The 15,538-nt window shown below is 39.8% G+C and overlaps 1 protein-coding gene across 2 annotated transcripts in view; it reads right to left on the reverse strand.

Moving 5' to 3' along the window:
* The window catches only part of MTMR10 (myotubularin related protein 10), a 74,051-nt gene that overhangs the window by 30,681 nt on the left and 27,832 nt on the right, over nucleotides 1–15,538 (reverse strand). For both annotated transcript variants that reach the window (XM_049852830.1, XM_049852829.1), the window contains exons 5-8: nucleotides 15,181–15,323; nucleotides 8,686–8,776; nucleotides 2,018–2,201; nucleotides 26–113 (exon numbers count right to left, since the gene is read on the reverse strand). In XM_049852830.1, coding sequence (XP_049708787.1) covers nucleotides 26–113; nucleotides 2,018–2,201; nucleotides 8,686–8,776; nucleotides 15,181–15,323 — 506 coding nt within the window. The remainder of the gene's footprint in view (nucleotides 1–25; nucleotides 114–2,017; nucleotides 2,202–8,685; nucleotides 8,777–15,180; nucleotides 15,324–15,538) is intronic.

Consider the following 15,538-nt stretch of genomic DNA (forward strand, 5'->3'; position numbering starts at 1 on the left):
ATTAAATCCACCAGAAATCACTTACTGGCATCCTTCTTCCAACAAAAGAATGGGAAAAGATCTTTAGATCTTGATCTGCTAAAGAACTTGGCACTACAAAGTATTCCGGAAGGCTGGAAGGAAAAAAAAAAAACAGATCTTAACATGAGAATCCTGTGCTTCAGGCAGGCTGCGTGTGCTCTGTAGACCCACACACGATTAAACACATCCATCCCTACCTAACGTGCACCCCACTGAGTAACCCAGACATCTCTGCTCAACACACGCGCCATGTGGTCAGTAATCACAAAATTTAAATTGGTAGCAGAGAAAAAAATTCAAATGAGATATCTGAAATTTTTTTCAGAATGACTGTTAGTCAAACATGTATGCAATTTCTGAAAAATATAACCTCCCTTTGTTTTCTTGAGTAAAGAGATGCCAGGCCAAAGAAACAAAGTAAACAAAATCCCCACAAATCTACCAAGAAGCCTTAGTTTCCTTCTTCACATTACCTCCCTCTTCTACAATGCCCCAGTGCCAAAGGAGCGGTCAGACTCCAGGACACTGACTAGACAATTATGTACACAGTCTTTCTTTTTCGAACTGTATTTCAGGGTGCCACAGGGTGGAAAAGAGAAAACCTTGACATAAAGCAGAAAGAATGAACAGAATTCAAACGTGATCAATAGCAATCCTTAATAATTGATCTTGGCAATAATCCTCCCTCCGTAATGAAGATCACGTTTGGCAGCTAAAATCACTTCAGACAATCCTCACTGTTTGTGGATTCCGTACCTGCAAATATGCCCACTTGCTACAATCTACCTGTAACCCCGCAGCAATCCCCGCAGCAGTTCTGCAGGCGGTCGTAGACACGCTCAGAGTGGCAAAAACTTGAGTCGCCCAACGTACACACTGCCAGCTGAGGTGGAACCAGGTGATGTCTAGCCTTCTAGTTTCAGCTCTCATACTGTAAACTAGTGTTCTCTTTGTGGGTCTACTTAGTGCCATGTTTTTGCATTTTGTTGGTGATTTAGCTATTTAAAATGGCCCCAGGAAGTGCTGTCTAGTGTTCCTACTGTGTTCCTACTACGCACAAGAAGGCTGTGATGTGCCTTAAGGAGAAAATATGCATGTCAACAACCTTCGTCCAGGCACGAATTACAATGCTGTCAGCTGTGAGTTCAACGTTAATGAAACAATATATACTAAATAAAGTGTCTTTAAAGAGAAACACACATAGAACAGTTCTGTATTGATTGGTAGATGAAAATGTTGTGACCAAAGGCTCACAAGAACCTAACCCTCTATTTCTCCTAAAAGCAATGGCTCAGTATTTGCTAATTCAGTGTTCCCGTAACTACCACAAACGATGAGCATTATCTGTACACGAATGGGGAGTTTTGAGCCTGTTGGTCAATCGGCATCACAGAGCTGCCCAGGGGAGATTCCCAGGTGATGCGGCAGGAGGCCCCACTCAGGAAGCATTTTCTGCTTGAAACACTGAGCCTGAATCCCATTAAGCCTTTAGATTTAGATAAAATTTTACAGGAAATAAAGGACCCAGAGGAACATGCTAAAGGACACCACAGGACAAAACAGGCAATATCTAAAATGAGGGAAATTATATAGAACAAATGACCTGGTTTTTGTCAACGAATGAATGGTTGGTCAAAAGATGGGTGAGCGGAGACGGTTACACACTGAAAGGCTGAAGAGACGTAAGAAGCATATTCAACATGAGGACCCTGTTTGGATCCTGATCTGAACAAACCAATTGTAAAAGACACTCACATGCCATAAATGTAAATTAACACTGACTAGACTACTGGTGATCGTAAGGAATTACTATCAATTTCTTTCAATGGATATTGATATACTGTGAGTATATTTAAAATATTTATTAAAACACTACATTCTGATTAAAAACAAATATTCTGTTAACCATAACCTGAAAGTTATCACTGACAGCAGTCTATTATTCACAGAGAAGTATCTTCCACTTATAAATAGTAACTGCTCAACCTGGACTCACCAAGTGGCTATCATGTAACCCTCATTAACGGAACACACTCTCCAGCTGGAAGCACCCGTCCTCTTGATTTCTCTGTCCCAATCGGAGTAGCTTTCGAACAGTGGAGTTTTTTGGCTGCTGCCGCCGGCAGCCCCACCGCCTGCTGCCCCTCCAGCTCCTGAGGACATCCCATTTATACTGCTGACTACAGGAAAGAGCAAAGTTATTAATTTTAACAGTTGCATGTGCATACATCATTCTCTGTCACACACACACTCTTGTGACTCTGGTACTTCCTCCTCCCTTCATCCTTCAAGTCTCTCCAAGAATCTTAACTTTTCCAGCAAGCCTGAGAAAGACGTAACCCTTCTTCTTTCTAAAAAGAATTCATTTAATCTTTGTCTCGGAAACCCTGGTGGCATAGTGGTTAAGTGCTATGGCTGCTAACCAAAGGGTTGGCAGTTCGAATCCGCCAGGCGCTCCTTAGAAACTATGGGGCAGTTCTACTCTATCCTATAGGGGCGCTATGAGTCGGAATTGACTCGACGGCACCTGGGCTGGGCAGTCTCTGTCTAGCTCTTTCCCAATTCCTACGCACCTTCCCCTTTTCTGTTCTATCTTCTGTGCCTTCAATCACAGACAGGTTGACTCAATTTTGGAAAGACTTCCGTTTGATCATGCTGGACCACTCCATCTATTATATGTTTTCCTCCTTCCTTCTACTGGCCAACTTCCCAAATGATGAGTAATGCCTGCTGCTGTATCTCCTCTCCATTTTTCTTCTTAACTTTCAGCTGTCTTCCGACAGTACTGCTCTGTGGACACCATTCCTGACCCCTCCTCATTCTACTGCCCTAAACTGTGTAAGCCCCAGCCATCTGCTCACTTTCTCCGCACTTTTTGCCTAGAAAAATGAATGCATCATCTCTGTTCTCAAACACTATCTCAAGCTCAACAAACCTTTCATTTTTCTAATACTGATTTTTTTGACCCTTTTCTATCAGCTCATTATAAAACGTGTTGTTTCCTCTACCTACTCAATTTTCCTCTGAAAACTCACAGAGGTTCCTTGTTCTCCACTACAGTGCTGGTCCCCAACAAAGATTTCAGCAAGGAGAATCAAGACTTAAATGTCCTTAGCAAGGAGCCTTCTCTAAAGAGGGGAGTGGTGCTATCTTCTATGACCACACACATGGCTTTGGGAGACCTGCAGAGGTCCTAACAGGCCAGCCAAATCTCCCCTGACAGATGGCACAACGCTTCTGGCCCAGTGTCTGCTGTGTGCTGCAACAGTGGCAAGTCTCCTAGCTGACATCCCGACATGCCGTTCCACTGTGCTCAATCCAGGCTGCGTCGTGACACGCTTCCCCAAAGAGATGCTTTCAGGATGCTATTCCCTTGCCTTAAATCACGCTCATTTTGCAACTGAATCAAGCAAGCCTGAATGGCTTGCTCCCCTTGGCTTTAAGAATCCCTCACATAACGGATCTGACCTTCATTTCTCATTCTTTCCCAATTCCCATTCTCCCCTGTGGCCACACAAAACCCTTTACGAACCCATGAATGTGCCATATCCATTCCTATAGACTATTTATTAATTGTTGGTGAAGAAAGGTGTTTCTGGAGAATCCACCATGTGCTAAGGCCTGAGAATAAAGAGACAAATAAGATTTGACCTCTCACTTTAATATATTCACAAGACAGCGGGAGTAAGCTCAGCAACCAGAGTGCACGTGCAGTAACAAGGCTGGACGTGTGAGTGCAATGACAGCACAGGAGAGAAGAGCCCTAACTCACTGGAGAGGAGTGCTGGGGCAGGGGAGGCTTCACAGCCTGACCTCATCTCAACAGAGTCCTAAGAGGTGAGTCACAACTTGCCAGGTGGCTGGTGAGAAGGAGGCAGGCATGCTGGGCGAAGAAGAGCATTACAAACATAGCACCGTTATGAAACATCGAATAATGAACTATAGCTAGTATGTTACGAATCACGGGACGGTGGACGAGACGGTGAAAAGTTAGATGGGCAGGGCCTACACTCTAAATCTGTACTGCCCAACAGAACAACCACTAGCTACATGGGTCTATTTAAACGGAAATATATTGGAAACTTGCACTAGCCACGTTTCAAGAGCTCAAGAGCCCACGTGGCTACTGGCTCCTATATTGGACAGGACATACTAGAGAACATTTCCATCACTGCAGAAAGTCCTCTCGGACAGTGCTACTCTAGATTAGGAATGGTCTTCCATGCCCTGGTAGGAATTCTGAATTTTATCTCTCAAGTGGCATCAGAATCATCCAGGGATTCCAATTTTAACAGAGCTTGCTAACAATTAAAATGCTAGTTCTAGGCACATATCCCAGCTCCATTCCACCCACTTCAGCCCCTTCTCAGGAGCAACTTAACAATGGGAAAGTGTGCTCAGGGGACTTGGGGTTAGGATCTGTTCAGAATGTAAATCTTCATGGGATTTCTAGGCAATTCTCACTTTATAGACATTGTTCCGGAGCACCAAAGAAAAAAAAAAAGCCCCCAAAATCACAGAATACCATCCAGTATGAGAAAATTCAACATTAGAAAATCTAAGTAATTCCTCATATGACCAAATTAAAGGGGAAAAACCTATATGGTCAGCTCAGTAAGTGCAGGAAAACAGCTGATATAGTTCAACACGTTTTTATGATTAAGGAAGAAAAAAAAAAAAAAAAAACTCTTAGGCAATTAGGAATAAAAGAGAATTTCCCTAACTTGATAAAGGATATTTATCAGAAACACAGAGCCAAAAGCATCTTCGTTACAACCAGGAACTGAAACTATGCCCGCTCTCATTATTACTACTCAACATTACACCAGAGGTCCTAGACACACTTTAAGACAATAATCACTAGGAAAGAAAATAAATATTTTAGTGTTTTGAGTTACAGACTCTAATAAGTTTAACTGTGAACATATTACCATTTATAAGATTGTTCCACTGGTAAAATTCAGTCTCCAAATCTAAGAAGAGAATTTCTTCTGACATAAAGTTAAGACTGTCTACAGGATCTTGTATTTTTTGCTATTTTATAGGTTTTTCCGCACACTTCTCAACAACTAGGTTAGGGGTCTTTTATGTATTCTCTATCTTCCTGGATTACAATCAGCTGCTGATGTAAAGTTTGGCAGTTCAAACCTACCCAGGTGCTCCACGGAAGAAAGGCCTGGTGAACTGCTTCAGTAAAGACTGCTGTTGTTAGTGACCTTCAGGTTGATTCCAGCTCACAGCAAGGTGACCTTACAGCCAGGAAAACCCTGTGGGAAGTTCTGCTCGGTCAACACTGAGGTTCCATGGGCTGTAATCAACTCCACGGCAACAGGTTTTGTTTTGTTTTGTTTTTTGTCTTCCTCAGTAACAGCTCATTATGGAACACGTAATAGACACTCAGTCTGGCAATACAGAGTCTAAAACTTTTATGGCTTTCAGAAAGTTCCTAAGGCCCAATATCTGTGGCCTGTTCTATCCTGGATCATTGTGATGGATCATAGCAACAGATTGGCAGAGGGCCATCTCAGGAGATGTGGCTCTCATGACAGCTGCGACTGAGGCTTTATGACACAGCTCCTTAGCTGACTAAAGTGAAACGAGACCTGAAATCTCCTGATCAGGCTGTCTTCTGTGACAGCACTTAGAGGTCTAACCCTAGACTGGGGTGAGGTTCTCTTAGAGGGTTTCTACTTTATCAGCCCCATCCATATTTTAGCATGGCTTCAAATAGCAGCAAAGACAGTAAAAGTAGTCAACAAACAAAATCTATCCTTTTGATGGTACTGCAGAAATTAAAAGTTAGAATGAAGGGTGAAACAAGTAAAAACAGAACTGTGATCTTTAAGAAGTTCAGCAGAGACCAGTCAGCACAGTGGTTCTTAACTGGAATCTGCAAAAGAACCCCTCTAGGGACCCTGATTTGCAGGTCTAGGCCGGAGCCTGAGGCTGTAGTTCTAAAAGCTCCTCAGGCAATTCTGATGCCTGTGGCTGGTTAGGCATCAATATTCAACAGACAAAGGGATTAATTACAATCATAAAAGGACTGACAAGCAACAAACTTTAAAAATTCCTAAACCATGTCAAATGGATTGTGTAATGTCAGCAGTTTTCAAGAACGCATTTAAAGGAAAATTCAATACCAGGGCCTATGCTAATAAAAAGGACAGCATTAAAAATTTAAAAAATTTCATTGAAAATGCTTATTTTCTGAATGTGAGGCAACATGACAAATTCAGATGACACTGCAGCATTCCTGAGTACAGTGTCTGTCAGGAGTCGAGGTGGTAACACTGAGGCTGCAGATAATGTTATCAGATCTTCAATTCTTTAGTTCTGACTGATGAAAACAGTCCTCATCATTTCTTTCAAGTTAAAAAGACCAAAAAGAATCCCTGTTGTGCTAGCGCCTCCTGCAGTCTGTGTATGGAAATGCTCTAAAGCCTTGCGGCTGTATGGTGTCCAGGACTTAAGGAGCCTCAGAGAAGTATCTGGATGACTGCTGAGTTTCCCAGAGAGTTTACTCCTACGATGCTGGACATGAAGGAAAACTTCAGAGCACCTAAGGCCAGCTAAAGAATTGTTTTCTCAGGTAATTGCTGAGGACATCCTCCGGCTTCAGATCTTATTTGTGGAAACAGCTTTGTCACCTACCTGCCTGCAAAAAGGACTTCTTTAATCCAGCCAATGAATGAAGGTGTCATCCAGAAGTTCAAGAGTGGATAATTGGGCATCTTTCTCTCTCAAATTAAAGATTTCTGACTGCAGTGTGTGGAAATTTCAGGCGTCTTTTGATCTTAAAGATGCACTTTATGCTTCTCCAACAGCGTGGAAGGGTATTAAAGGATGTCGCCCTATGAGGAATCGTAACAAAACTTTGGCCAAGTGTTACGTTTATGATGAATTTGTCAAAGGGGGAGGAGTCTGAAGGATTCAATACGAAGGAGCGTTCCTGACGTTGTTAAGTGTTAATCATCAAATTTTACCAACAAGAAGAAATAGAGGAACTGATTAGAAGAGCTACCGGTTGAATAAGCTGTTTAAAGTATTAACCCAGAGATGCCACAAGGAATGAATGAAGAAAAATGTGGGAAAAGAAAAGTAATTTAGCCAGGCATCAGGTTACCAACTGTGCAACAAAGTTGACTATATTTGCTGAGGCCAAGCCATGGCATTGCTGCAGAAGTCATGGATTTGTACACTGGACTGAATCTCTTTTTATGAGAAAAGAAGTAGCATTAAGGACTGGTTTGTATCATAAGAAAATTTAAGCGGGAATCAAAGACACTCTCCTATAACTCGTATCTCTTGAAACTTTCCTTTCAGCTACTCTCTCGCAGCTTTAGGTGAGAATGTTGCTGCAGGCGACCTTGATGATCACAGTTCAGGAACTTGGTAATGGTCCAAAGGAACATTCGCCTGGCTAATAGTACAAGATCCACAAAACTAACTATTTTTAGGACAATAAGTGTTCTTTATATTAAGAAACAAACTTTAAAAACTGCTTTGTTCAAGCCTAAGTTACAATTAGTGTACATCTTGAGAAGAAAAATTAAGTTACAAATACCTTTGTTTTCTAATTTCTAGAAATATGGTATGAAAAAGCTGTTCACCAAGGCATCATTTTCATAAATCATCTCTACAGTGTTCTAGAGTTATGAAAAAGCACTTATACCATATGCATCTTCAGATAACTGTGTATTGTTACTACATTTTCATATATTTACAATACAGTGATACTGGAATACGCTTCTATTATGTAGGTTATTTAAATTACCATCACATGTCTTGAGGGAACAAAGTACAAAAATTCAGGAAAATTAATATTTTTTTCTAAGACCCCCATCCAGGCCATGCTAAGGTGAGTGGGTCTTTCACTGTAAATACTCAGCTGATTTATTTTTCTTCCTTAAAGAATGGGAGAACACAGGCCACCACAGATAAGTCAGTGTGTGGTCACAAACCCAAAGGCATGCCTTTTTTCTCTATCCTTTTATGAGAGTTTAAAAAACGATTTACTGAAATTAAACTGATTTATTAAAATTGTATTTAAACAGAATGTACAGAAGTACATGATCACCTGGAATTTTTCCTGGTGCTGTCATGGCTGACAAAGATACACGGATAATTTTACTTTTACAAAACTACCTAGAATTATACCTGCGCTTTGGACAAATGCTCATCTTCCTTTCACGAAACTTACTCAGAAATACAAAATCAATACTGTGATGATCTTGAAAGTTTTTAACCACTTCAACTTTTGCACAAATCACATCTTGCCAGGAAAGATTATGCTTTTCAACTGTCTTTTAAAAGGTATTCTGACAGTTTTCTTAAAAGGTTACTTTAACTCAAGCTACCAATTAATAGGGGGGAAAAATCTATTTTCCTTCATCATAAAATACAAGCCAAAGTGACTCTGGGTAAAATATTTGGCATGACCCTTATAAGCTCATGTTTATAGCTGCTTACAGGTTCTCTCTTGTCACTTTTCAAAAAATAACTTGACTAATGTTGGTTCTTTTGGCATATAGTGCCTGCTTCTCTAACAGCCGTGAAGCTAACAAGTCTACAATCATTAAAGCTCATGTACTTGGAGGTTTCTGATAAACAAGAAAATTTACACAATGTACAGTTAGTCACAATACTTAATAGTTTCATATTTACCTGAATTGTGGTATTTTTTCCCAACATATTCAAATGCAAAGAGTAGCTGGAGGTCTGTTGGCTGGGAATAATGAGCTATTGCAAGGCATACCTAGGAAAAATTCTACATTTAGAGTTTGATTTTAACACACTTAAATGAAATGTACAACAAGGCCTGATCTCTGGGAGTGTCACGCGTGGATAGTGATTTACAGACTTACTTATATGTTCTTCTGCTGATCTAGAATGTGAAAGAACCCCTTGAGGCCAGTTGTCTATAGTCATCATTGTACCCCAAGATACTGTTTCATCTTTAGCTAGCACATGGGAAGAATTCAGTAAGTGTTTGCAAGTTGAATTTTTATAGGAAAGCAATTTTATTCAAATAAATGAAACATGAAAGCTAAAGAAGCATACAAAAAGCAAGTAACATAATTCCTAAAGTAAACAAAAAAAGTTTTTATTTTTGGAGTAATATAATGATTCAATACCAGTAATGTGGAAGGTTTAATATAAGGCATGACATTTAATGTTCATACCTCGTGGATTAAAAAATCTAAACCTAATAGACAAAACACATTTACAAAAAAAAAAAAAAACCTTAGCAAGAAACCCCAAATATATGGGTGGTAAAAAGAGGTACATTTAAAAACTGTGTTTAAGTAAAATGTCTTGAGACTGTGCCCTGTAGGAGAAAAAACACAGGCTTTTGAATGATACAGATCAGAATTGAAATCCTTCCCTGCCCTTTTCTGGTTAAGTAATTTGTGTGAAGTCAACTTATCTGCCCGAGGTGCTGTTCGCTCATCCGTAACCAGGGGACAGTACCTCTGGCTGTGGTTTAAGGGTTAGTGATCTTAATGCATGCCTGGCCTTCCTCCACACACAGAAATATGGTGGTGGTTATTCTCAGCTGCTGTGGGATGGAACCAAGGATGGAGCTCTATGCTTACAGGGCCCTGGGCTGGACTGTGGGTGGATATTAACACTCTTCAGTGAGCAAAGAAGAAATTTAAGACATATGCAGGCAGAGAAAAGTAGATGATCTTACTCAAAGATTAAATCACATTTAGAAGGTAAAGTATTAAGCCAGAATAACACTTTCAACAGTGAGCAAGCAAGCAGGCAAGCAAAGTTTAGTTAATTGTTAGTTTCTGTCAAATTAGTGGTGTCTGGGGTGGGCTGACAAAAATTCTGTTGACCAGTATGTGTCAGCTTGCTGTTTAAAATTTAGTTCAAAAGTCTTCTATAGAATAAATGTTTCCTGTCTTACTAAATTAAAATATACAGCAAAGGGGACAAGTATTAGCAATTACTATTAGCTTTGACCAAAAAAAAAAAAAAGCTTTCTGAAATTACTTAATACCTCAATTTTCTCCATGTCTACAGGGGAGCTTTCTGGGAAGGTCCCACTTACAACAATCAGAAGATGGTTATCTACATTCCCAGTCCTAATCTGCTTGACGCTTCCTTCCTAAAGCACACCTAGCAGCAGAACTACTTACATCTGCCTTCAAAAAAGTCCTCATCCCTTCCTGTTCTTCAGGGTACCGTATTTAGTTGATAAGCATGGTTGCACTTTTCTCTAGAACACTGTTCGTATCTGTCCCACTTCTCTGCACTACCACAGCCACATCCCTAAGTTGTACTCACCTCGGGGTACCTCCGTGGGCTTCCCTACATTCTACCAGTCCACAACACTTAATTCTCTTCTAAAGATGTAATTTTTGACCAATCACTCTGTTCCCTTGATAATCTGCTGTGGGTCCCAGAAACCTGCATAACAGATTAAATCTCCTTATTCTTGATTATCCACAAAACTGGTTCTCCTCTACCAGACATCCCTCACCTTCCCAGTATTCCTCCCCGTAGCCTCTGGTCAGAGAAAGACATATTTGCACACAGGCTATCTGACTCAGCCCAGCCATCTCCTCTATTACTCTCTGCTTGGGAATCCTTCTACTCCTCCCAGCCAACCATGCTTTCTCTGTAATTTATGTCTCTGTTCTATAATACTCTCTTCACCAGCCTTCCTAGACCAGGTCAATTTTATGGTATTAATCCCAGAAACCTTTTGCTCCTTCTGAATCCTAACAGTTCCGATATACAGCATCTCTTTAGTTAATTGTGCTTTCAAGGTATTCACATAATAGTTATGAGTGTGGATAAAAAATAGGCCACAGGTGGTTCTTTAACTTCTACCATTAAGTTCAGTTCCTCAAGGGTAATGGATGTCTTTCATTCATTCAACAAATATTTACTTAGCATCTACTAGGCTCTAAGCCCTGCAGATGCAGCAGTGAACAAAACAAGAGAGAGATCTCTGTCCTCATCAAGCTTACATTCTAGTATGGGAGACAAACAATAAACAAGAAAAAATATAGTTAAGTTAGGTAACGGTAAGTGCTAAAGGAAAAAAAAGCAGGGAAGGAGGATACAAAGAAGTGTTAGTGAGGGAAGAGGGAAGCAGGTTAACATTAGAGAGGAGGCCAGGAATGGCCTCTGTGAGCAGATGTGAGAAGACCTGCAGACCTCTGTGCTGTGTGAGGTCTCTTCAGTTGCTTCCTAAGGGTGCCTGGTGCCCAACAGTGAGTATACTGAGAACACTACCTGGCAAATAAGTTACTAATATATTAAAGAAAATGCTCCAAAGCCATAATAATATTCCCTTTTCTAAGACATTTAGCAAACAGTCACAGGTCCTGGTTACACAAAAGAAATTCACAGATCACTGGTAGTGGAACATGTTTTTGTGTGCCTATGAAGCAAAAAACAAACAAGGCTTATCTGCTAGCTAAAAAACAACACAGCCCATTTCTGAAAAGTTCTTTTAAAATAACATAACATCTAGTAGCATCTATATTTAAAGAAGACTAAAAAAATATTGTGAAACTGAAGCTGAGTTTAACTACTCACACGATGGTTGATTTTTTTGGAGGAAGGCACAACCTGAACTAAACTTGCTTTTGCTCTGTAGTATAATTACAAGCATGTGTAATTTACTTTTGTGTAACGTAAGTAAAGGGTTGGCGCCCTGGTGGTGCAGAGGCTGAGACTTCAGCTGCTAACCAAAAGGTAAGTAGTTCGAATCCACCAGCCACTCCTTGGAAACCCCTTGGGGCAGTTCTACTCTGTCCTATAGGGTCACTATGAGTCAGAACGGACTCAACGGAAACGGGTTTGGTTTTAAGTAATGGGCATCTTCGCATAGAGAGACGAAGGCACATACTAACTTGTATATCTGGATTAAACTCATGCTGCTGTTGTGGAACATTCTGAGGAGAGGAAAGTACACACTATTTCACAAGCTTATTCCTAGCTTCTATCCCTAAGAAGAGTTTAAAAGACTTAAAGAATAGGTCCCACTTCCATGTAAAATTAATTACAATTACTCCCTAAACACTAAAATTTTTTAAAGGAAAAAAGCCTTTGAAATAGTTCATTTGCCCTGGTTATCATAGGAAATGAAGAAAACCTTGGTATTAAAGACATTAAATTATGGTAAACTACCTTTGGGCCAATTTTGGGACCAACACTGATATTCTTGTCTGGACAACGGCCAGAAACATCCACAGGTCCTGGTGCAGCACTAGAGAAGCTCAAGGCCATGATGCTCAAACCTCACCAAGTTCTATCGCGTCTGCAAACCAGACTGGTCCCCTGTATTACTCAGTCTGAAAACCGTCAAGGGGTGAGTCAGATTCGAGGACTAAGTGGCAGTGCAGGAAAAGGCCCACTTGGTCTTTAAATGGATACACTGTGCCTGAACAAGTGTTCACAGGGGTCAACTAATTCTAGAATTAACTGGAGACAAAGGATCTATATTTAACTTACCATCTTTTTTACATCTTTTTAAGAGTGATAAATTATTAAAAACAATTTTTCCCCTCATTTTTGAGCATAAGTTACTCAAAAGGAAAAGGTGACTCCGAGTTGCTGAGGCTAGATGTCTAATTCTGCATGACCGAACTCCACCTTTCTTTACGTTATCCTTTCACAGGTACCCTTATCTTCTCTCGACAGCACAAGGATAATGAGGATGAAGTTTACGGACGCAGCTGGACAAAGTAATCTTTTTTTTCGTAACACAAATTGGCCAACACCAACTAGATTGCCAGGAGGCTTTAAAACGACACTTAACAAAACGTGAACCAATTTAGCATTTTAAGATTTCATATTTCAAACAGAAACATCATTGTTTTCAGTACTTCAAAACTAATCCTATGGTTCACTTCTGCAGAGAACTCTGAACACGCACCTGGACATTCTAAAACAACTTATATAATCACAGCATTTTCCAGAGAAAACTTAGCATTCAAAGTTTCCAGGAGGTAGAAGTGAGCTGTAACTTCCCAACTGTGGCCTGATTTTAGACGAAAACTTTCACTTGAAATGCCAGAATTTTTGTTTTTAACTCTCAAAGCCATCAAGCTTTGGAAATCACACATAACTTAACCTTGTGTTTGAAAAGATGTAAATCAGAAAAAAAAATCTCTGTATTTCTATTGCCTCTATTTTTCTCCTGCATTTTTTTTCCCTCTGACTATACAACTCATAAGACATCTGGCCTGAGGTAACAATTTTTTTTTTAATTTTAAGACATTGGGGAAAGAATTTTTGCCTGAAACATGGTCTCAGGAAAAGCATAAAAAGACGGACTTGTGTGTTTTATGGCAGCAGTTCGATGAGGCCCCCCGATCACTCACCAGCAACGCCATAAACAAGGGCTTTGAGTTGGAATCGACTAGAGAGCAGAGGGTCTGGTTTTCTGTTTTTCTCTGAATTCCCAGAGCATTCATCTGTGGAAACTTTTCTGCGGTCCCTTTGCACTATGATTTAATTTTCATGGGCTCATGCTTTATCTTCTCAACTAGACTAAGCTCTTCAGAGCAAGAAACTGTATCTTATCCTTCCTGTCTTGAAAAACTTAGCACACTGCCTCACACATAATAAATGGCCAACAAATACTTTAGATGGCTCAAGAACTAAGGCAAATAACAATGGTTTCCACTTAAGATGACCTACTGAAATAGTGGCATCTGAAAAATATAGTAGAGGACAGGAGAGATGTAAACTTTTTTTCTGAAAAAATACTGCGCCAATTGTATCAATTTCTTATTTAAAAAATATGCTGTCCTAACACAAGTTCCATGGCGTCCCCACTCTTGAGATGCAGTACATCTTGAAAGTTTTTTTTACTGGTAAGTTCTTGATGCTTTGATGGATTAAACGACAAGTATACTTAAATTCAGGAGAATAACATGGTTAAACCATTTTATATACAGTTTATGCTTAATTATTCTAAAGCCCTGCTTTATAAGAACAGGTATTTCAAATTGGTAAAATGCCAGAAGCACCAACTGCAGAATCTAATAGTTTTAAGGGCCTTAAAAGCAATCTAGTTAAACTTTCAGTAATGCAGCAAGCCGACAGATGGCTTTCCGTACTACGTGAAAATTTTAGCCACAGAGCCCACCATCATTCTGCCAGACAGTCCCAGTGGTTACACATCTGCAGATATGCATCTCACGTCTGCCATCCTGTGAAGACACAGTTGGTTCTAGTCCCCAAAACAAATCTACCATCTCCTCCTCCAAGTATATGAAAACAGCTGCCTTAAGATCTTCTTGAAAACCTCACTTTGATACCAAAAATTTTACTGCGTTGTCTTAACCATGGAAAACAAATGCACCCATTTCTTAGTAGTGCGAAAGCTGTCTCATCTGTCAGAAAGGCAAGTTTCTACTCCACTTAGACACGGTCCTCTATTCCCAATACATGGGAGCAGACCTTCTCCTTGAAATTTGTTGTTATTCTCTGCTTTGCTGTACCACAGACTGGAGCAGAAGTGCATTAGGTCTACCAGCTTCAGTCCTCTGCCAAAGCCAAACATGGAATCAAAGAGGAAGGGATTTTTGCCCTTGAATTTTCCTTCACAAGTAGGCCATAAACATTCCCTGTAAGGTGGGGGAAAATAAGGCCAATTTAAAACTCCCTAGCTTTTGATTGCCCTTGTCGAATATCACTCTAATCAACAGATTAATATTTCTTTAAACCATTAATAATTATTAGGTCCTTCTTGTAACTATGCCTTGACCTAACTCTCATATAACTTAGGTCATAGTTTCCAGTCTTTGGTAAAGTTCCGAGGTACTCAATTAAAGTCTCACCAAACTTCAATTACAGCACATCCCTGAATTCTTAGCCTTCTTAAGCAAGAAAGAAACGAGCTGGAAATGGTTTTAATTTAAAAGGTAAGTTAATTTCCACATGATAGTCTATTCTTAAATATTTTAGGAGCTAATACAATTATATAGAAGACTTTAGAGCAGCCATAAACTAGTCCAAGCAAATAGTTCTACTAACATTATTGGCTTTGACTTTACTTAAGGCGGTATCTGATGGCGACTTCTCTTAGCAAACCTGAGCAATTGAGAAATGAGAACTTCCATACAGAACTGAAATTGGTAAAAACAGTGCAGAACCCAGAACTTGATAAAACTTAAACAGTATTACCTTTTTGGCACTTTCGGGGCCTGACTCATCAAAGCGGAATCTGACAACTCTGAAATCTTTACAATAAATAATTAACTCTGTTGGATTAAATTTTAGTTTCTGGTTAGGGCCTAGGACTTTCTGCTTCCTCTTGTGGTCATTTACTAAAAAAAGAAAGAAAGAAATTTGTAAAAGTTCTTGTTATTCACTCTTTAGTACCCACTTTTTTAACAAATTTGTAACAAGAATAACCGGAAGGCCATCCATCACTTGAACACTATTTCTCTGGAATATTTGTCTATAGTTCCTACAACTTTCAAGTGTCTTTTTAAATTTTGCTTTTGAAGGTATTTTAAGTTGTTCTTTGCATAATATCACC

This window comes from Elephas maximus, chromosome 13 (assembly GCF_024166365.1).
Source record: "Elephas maximus indicus isolate mEleMax1 chromosome 13, mEleMax1 primary haplotype, whole genome shotgun sequence".
NCBI lineage: Eukaryota > Metazoa > Chordata > Mammalia > Proboscidea > Elephantidae > Elephas > Elephas maximus.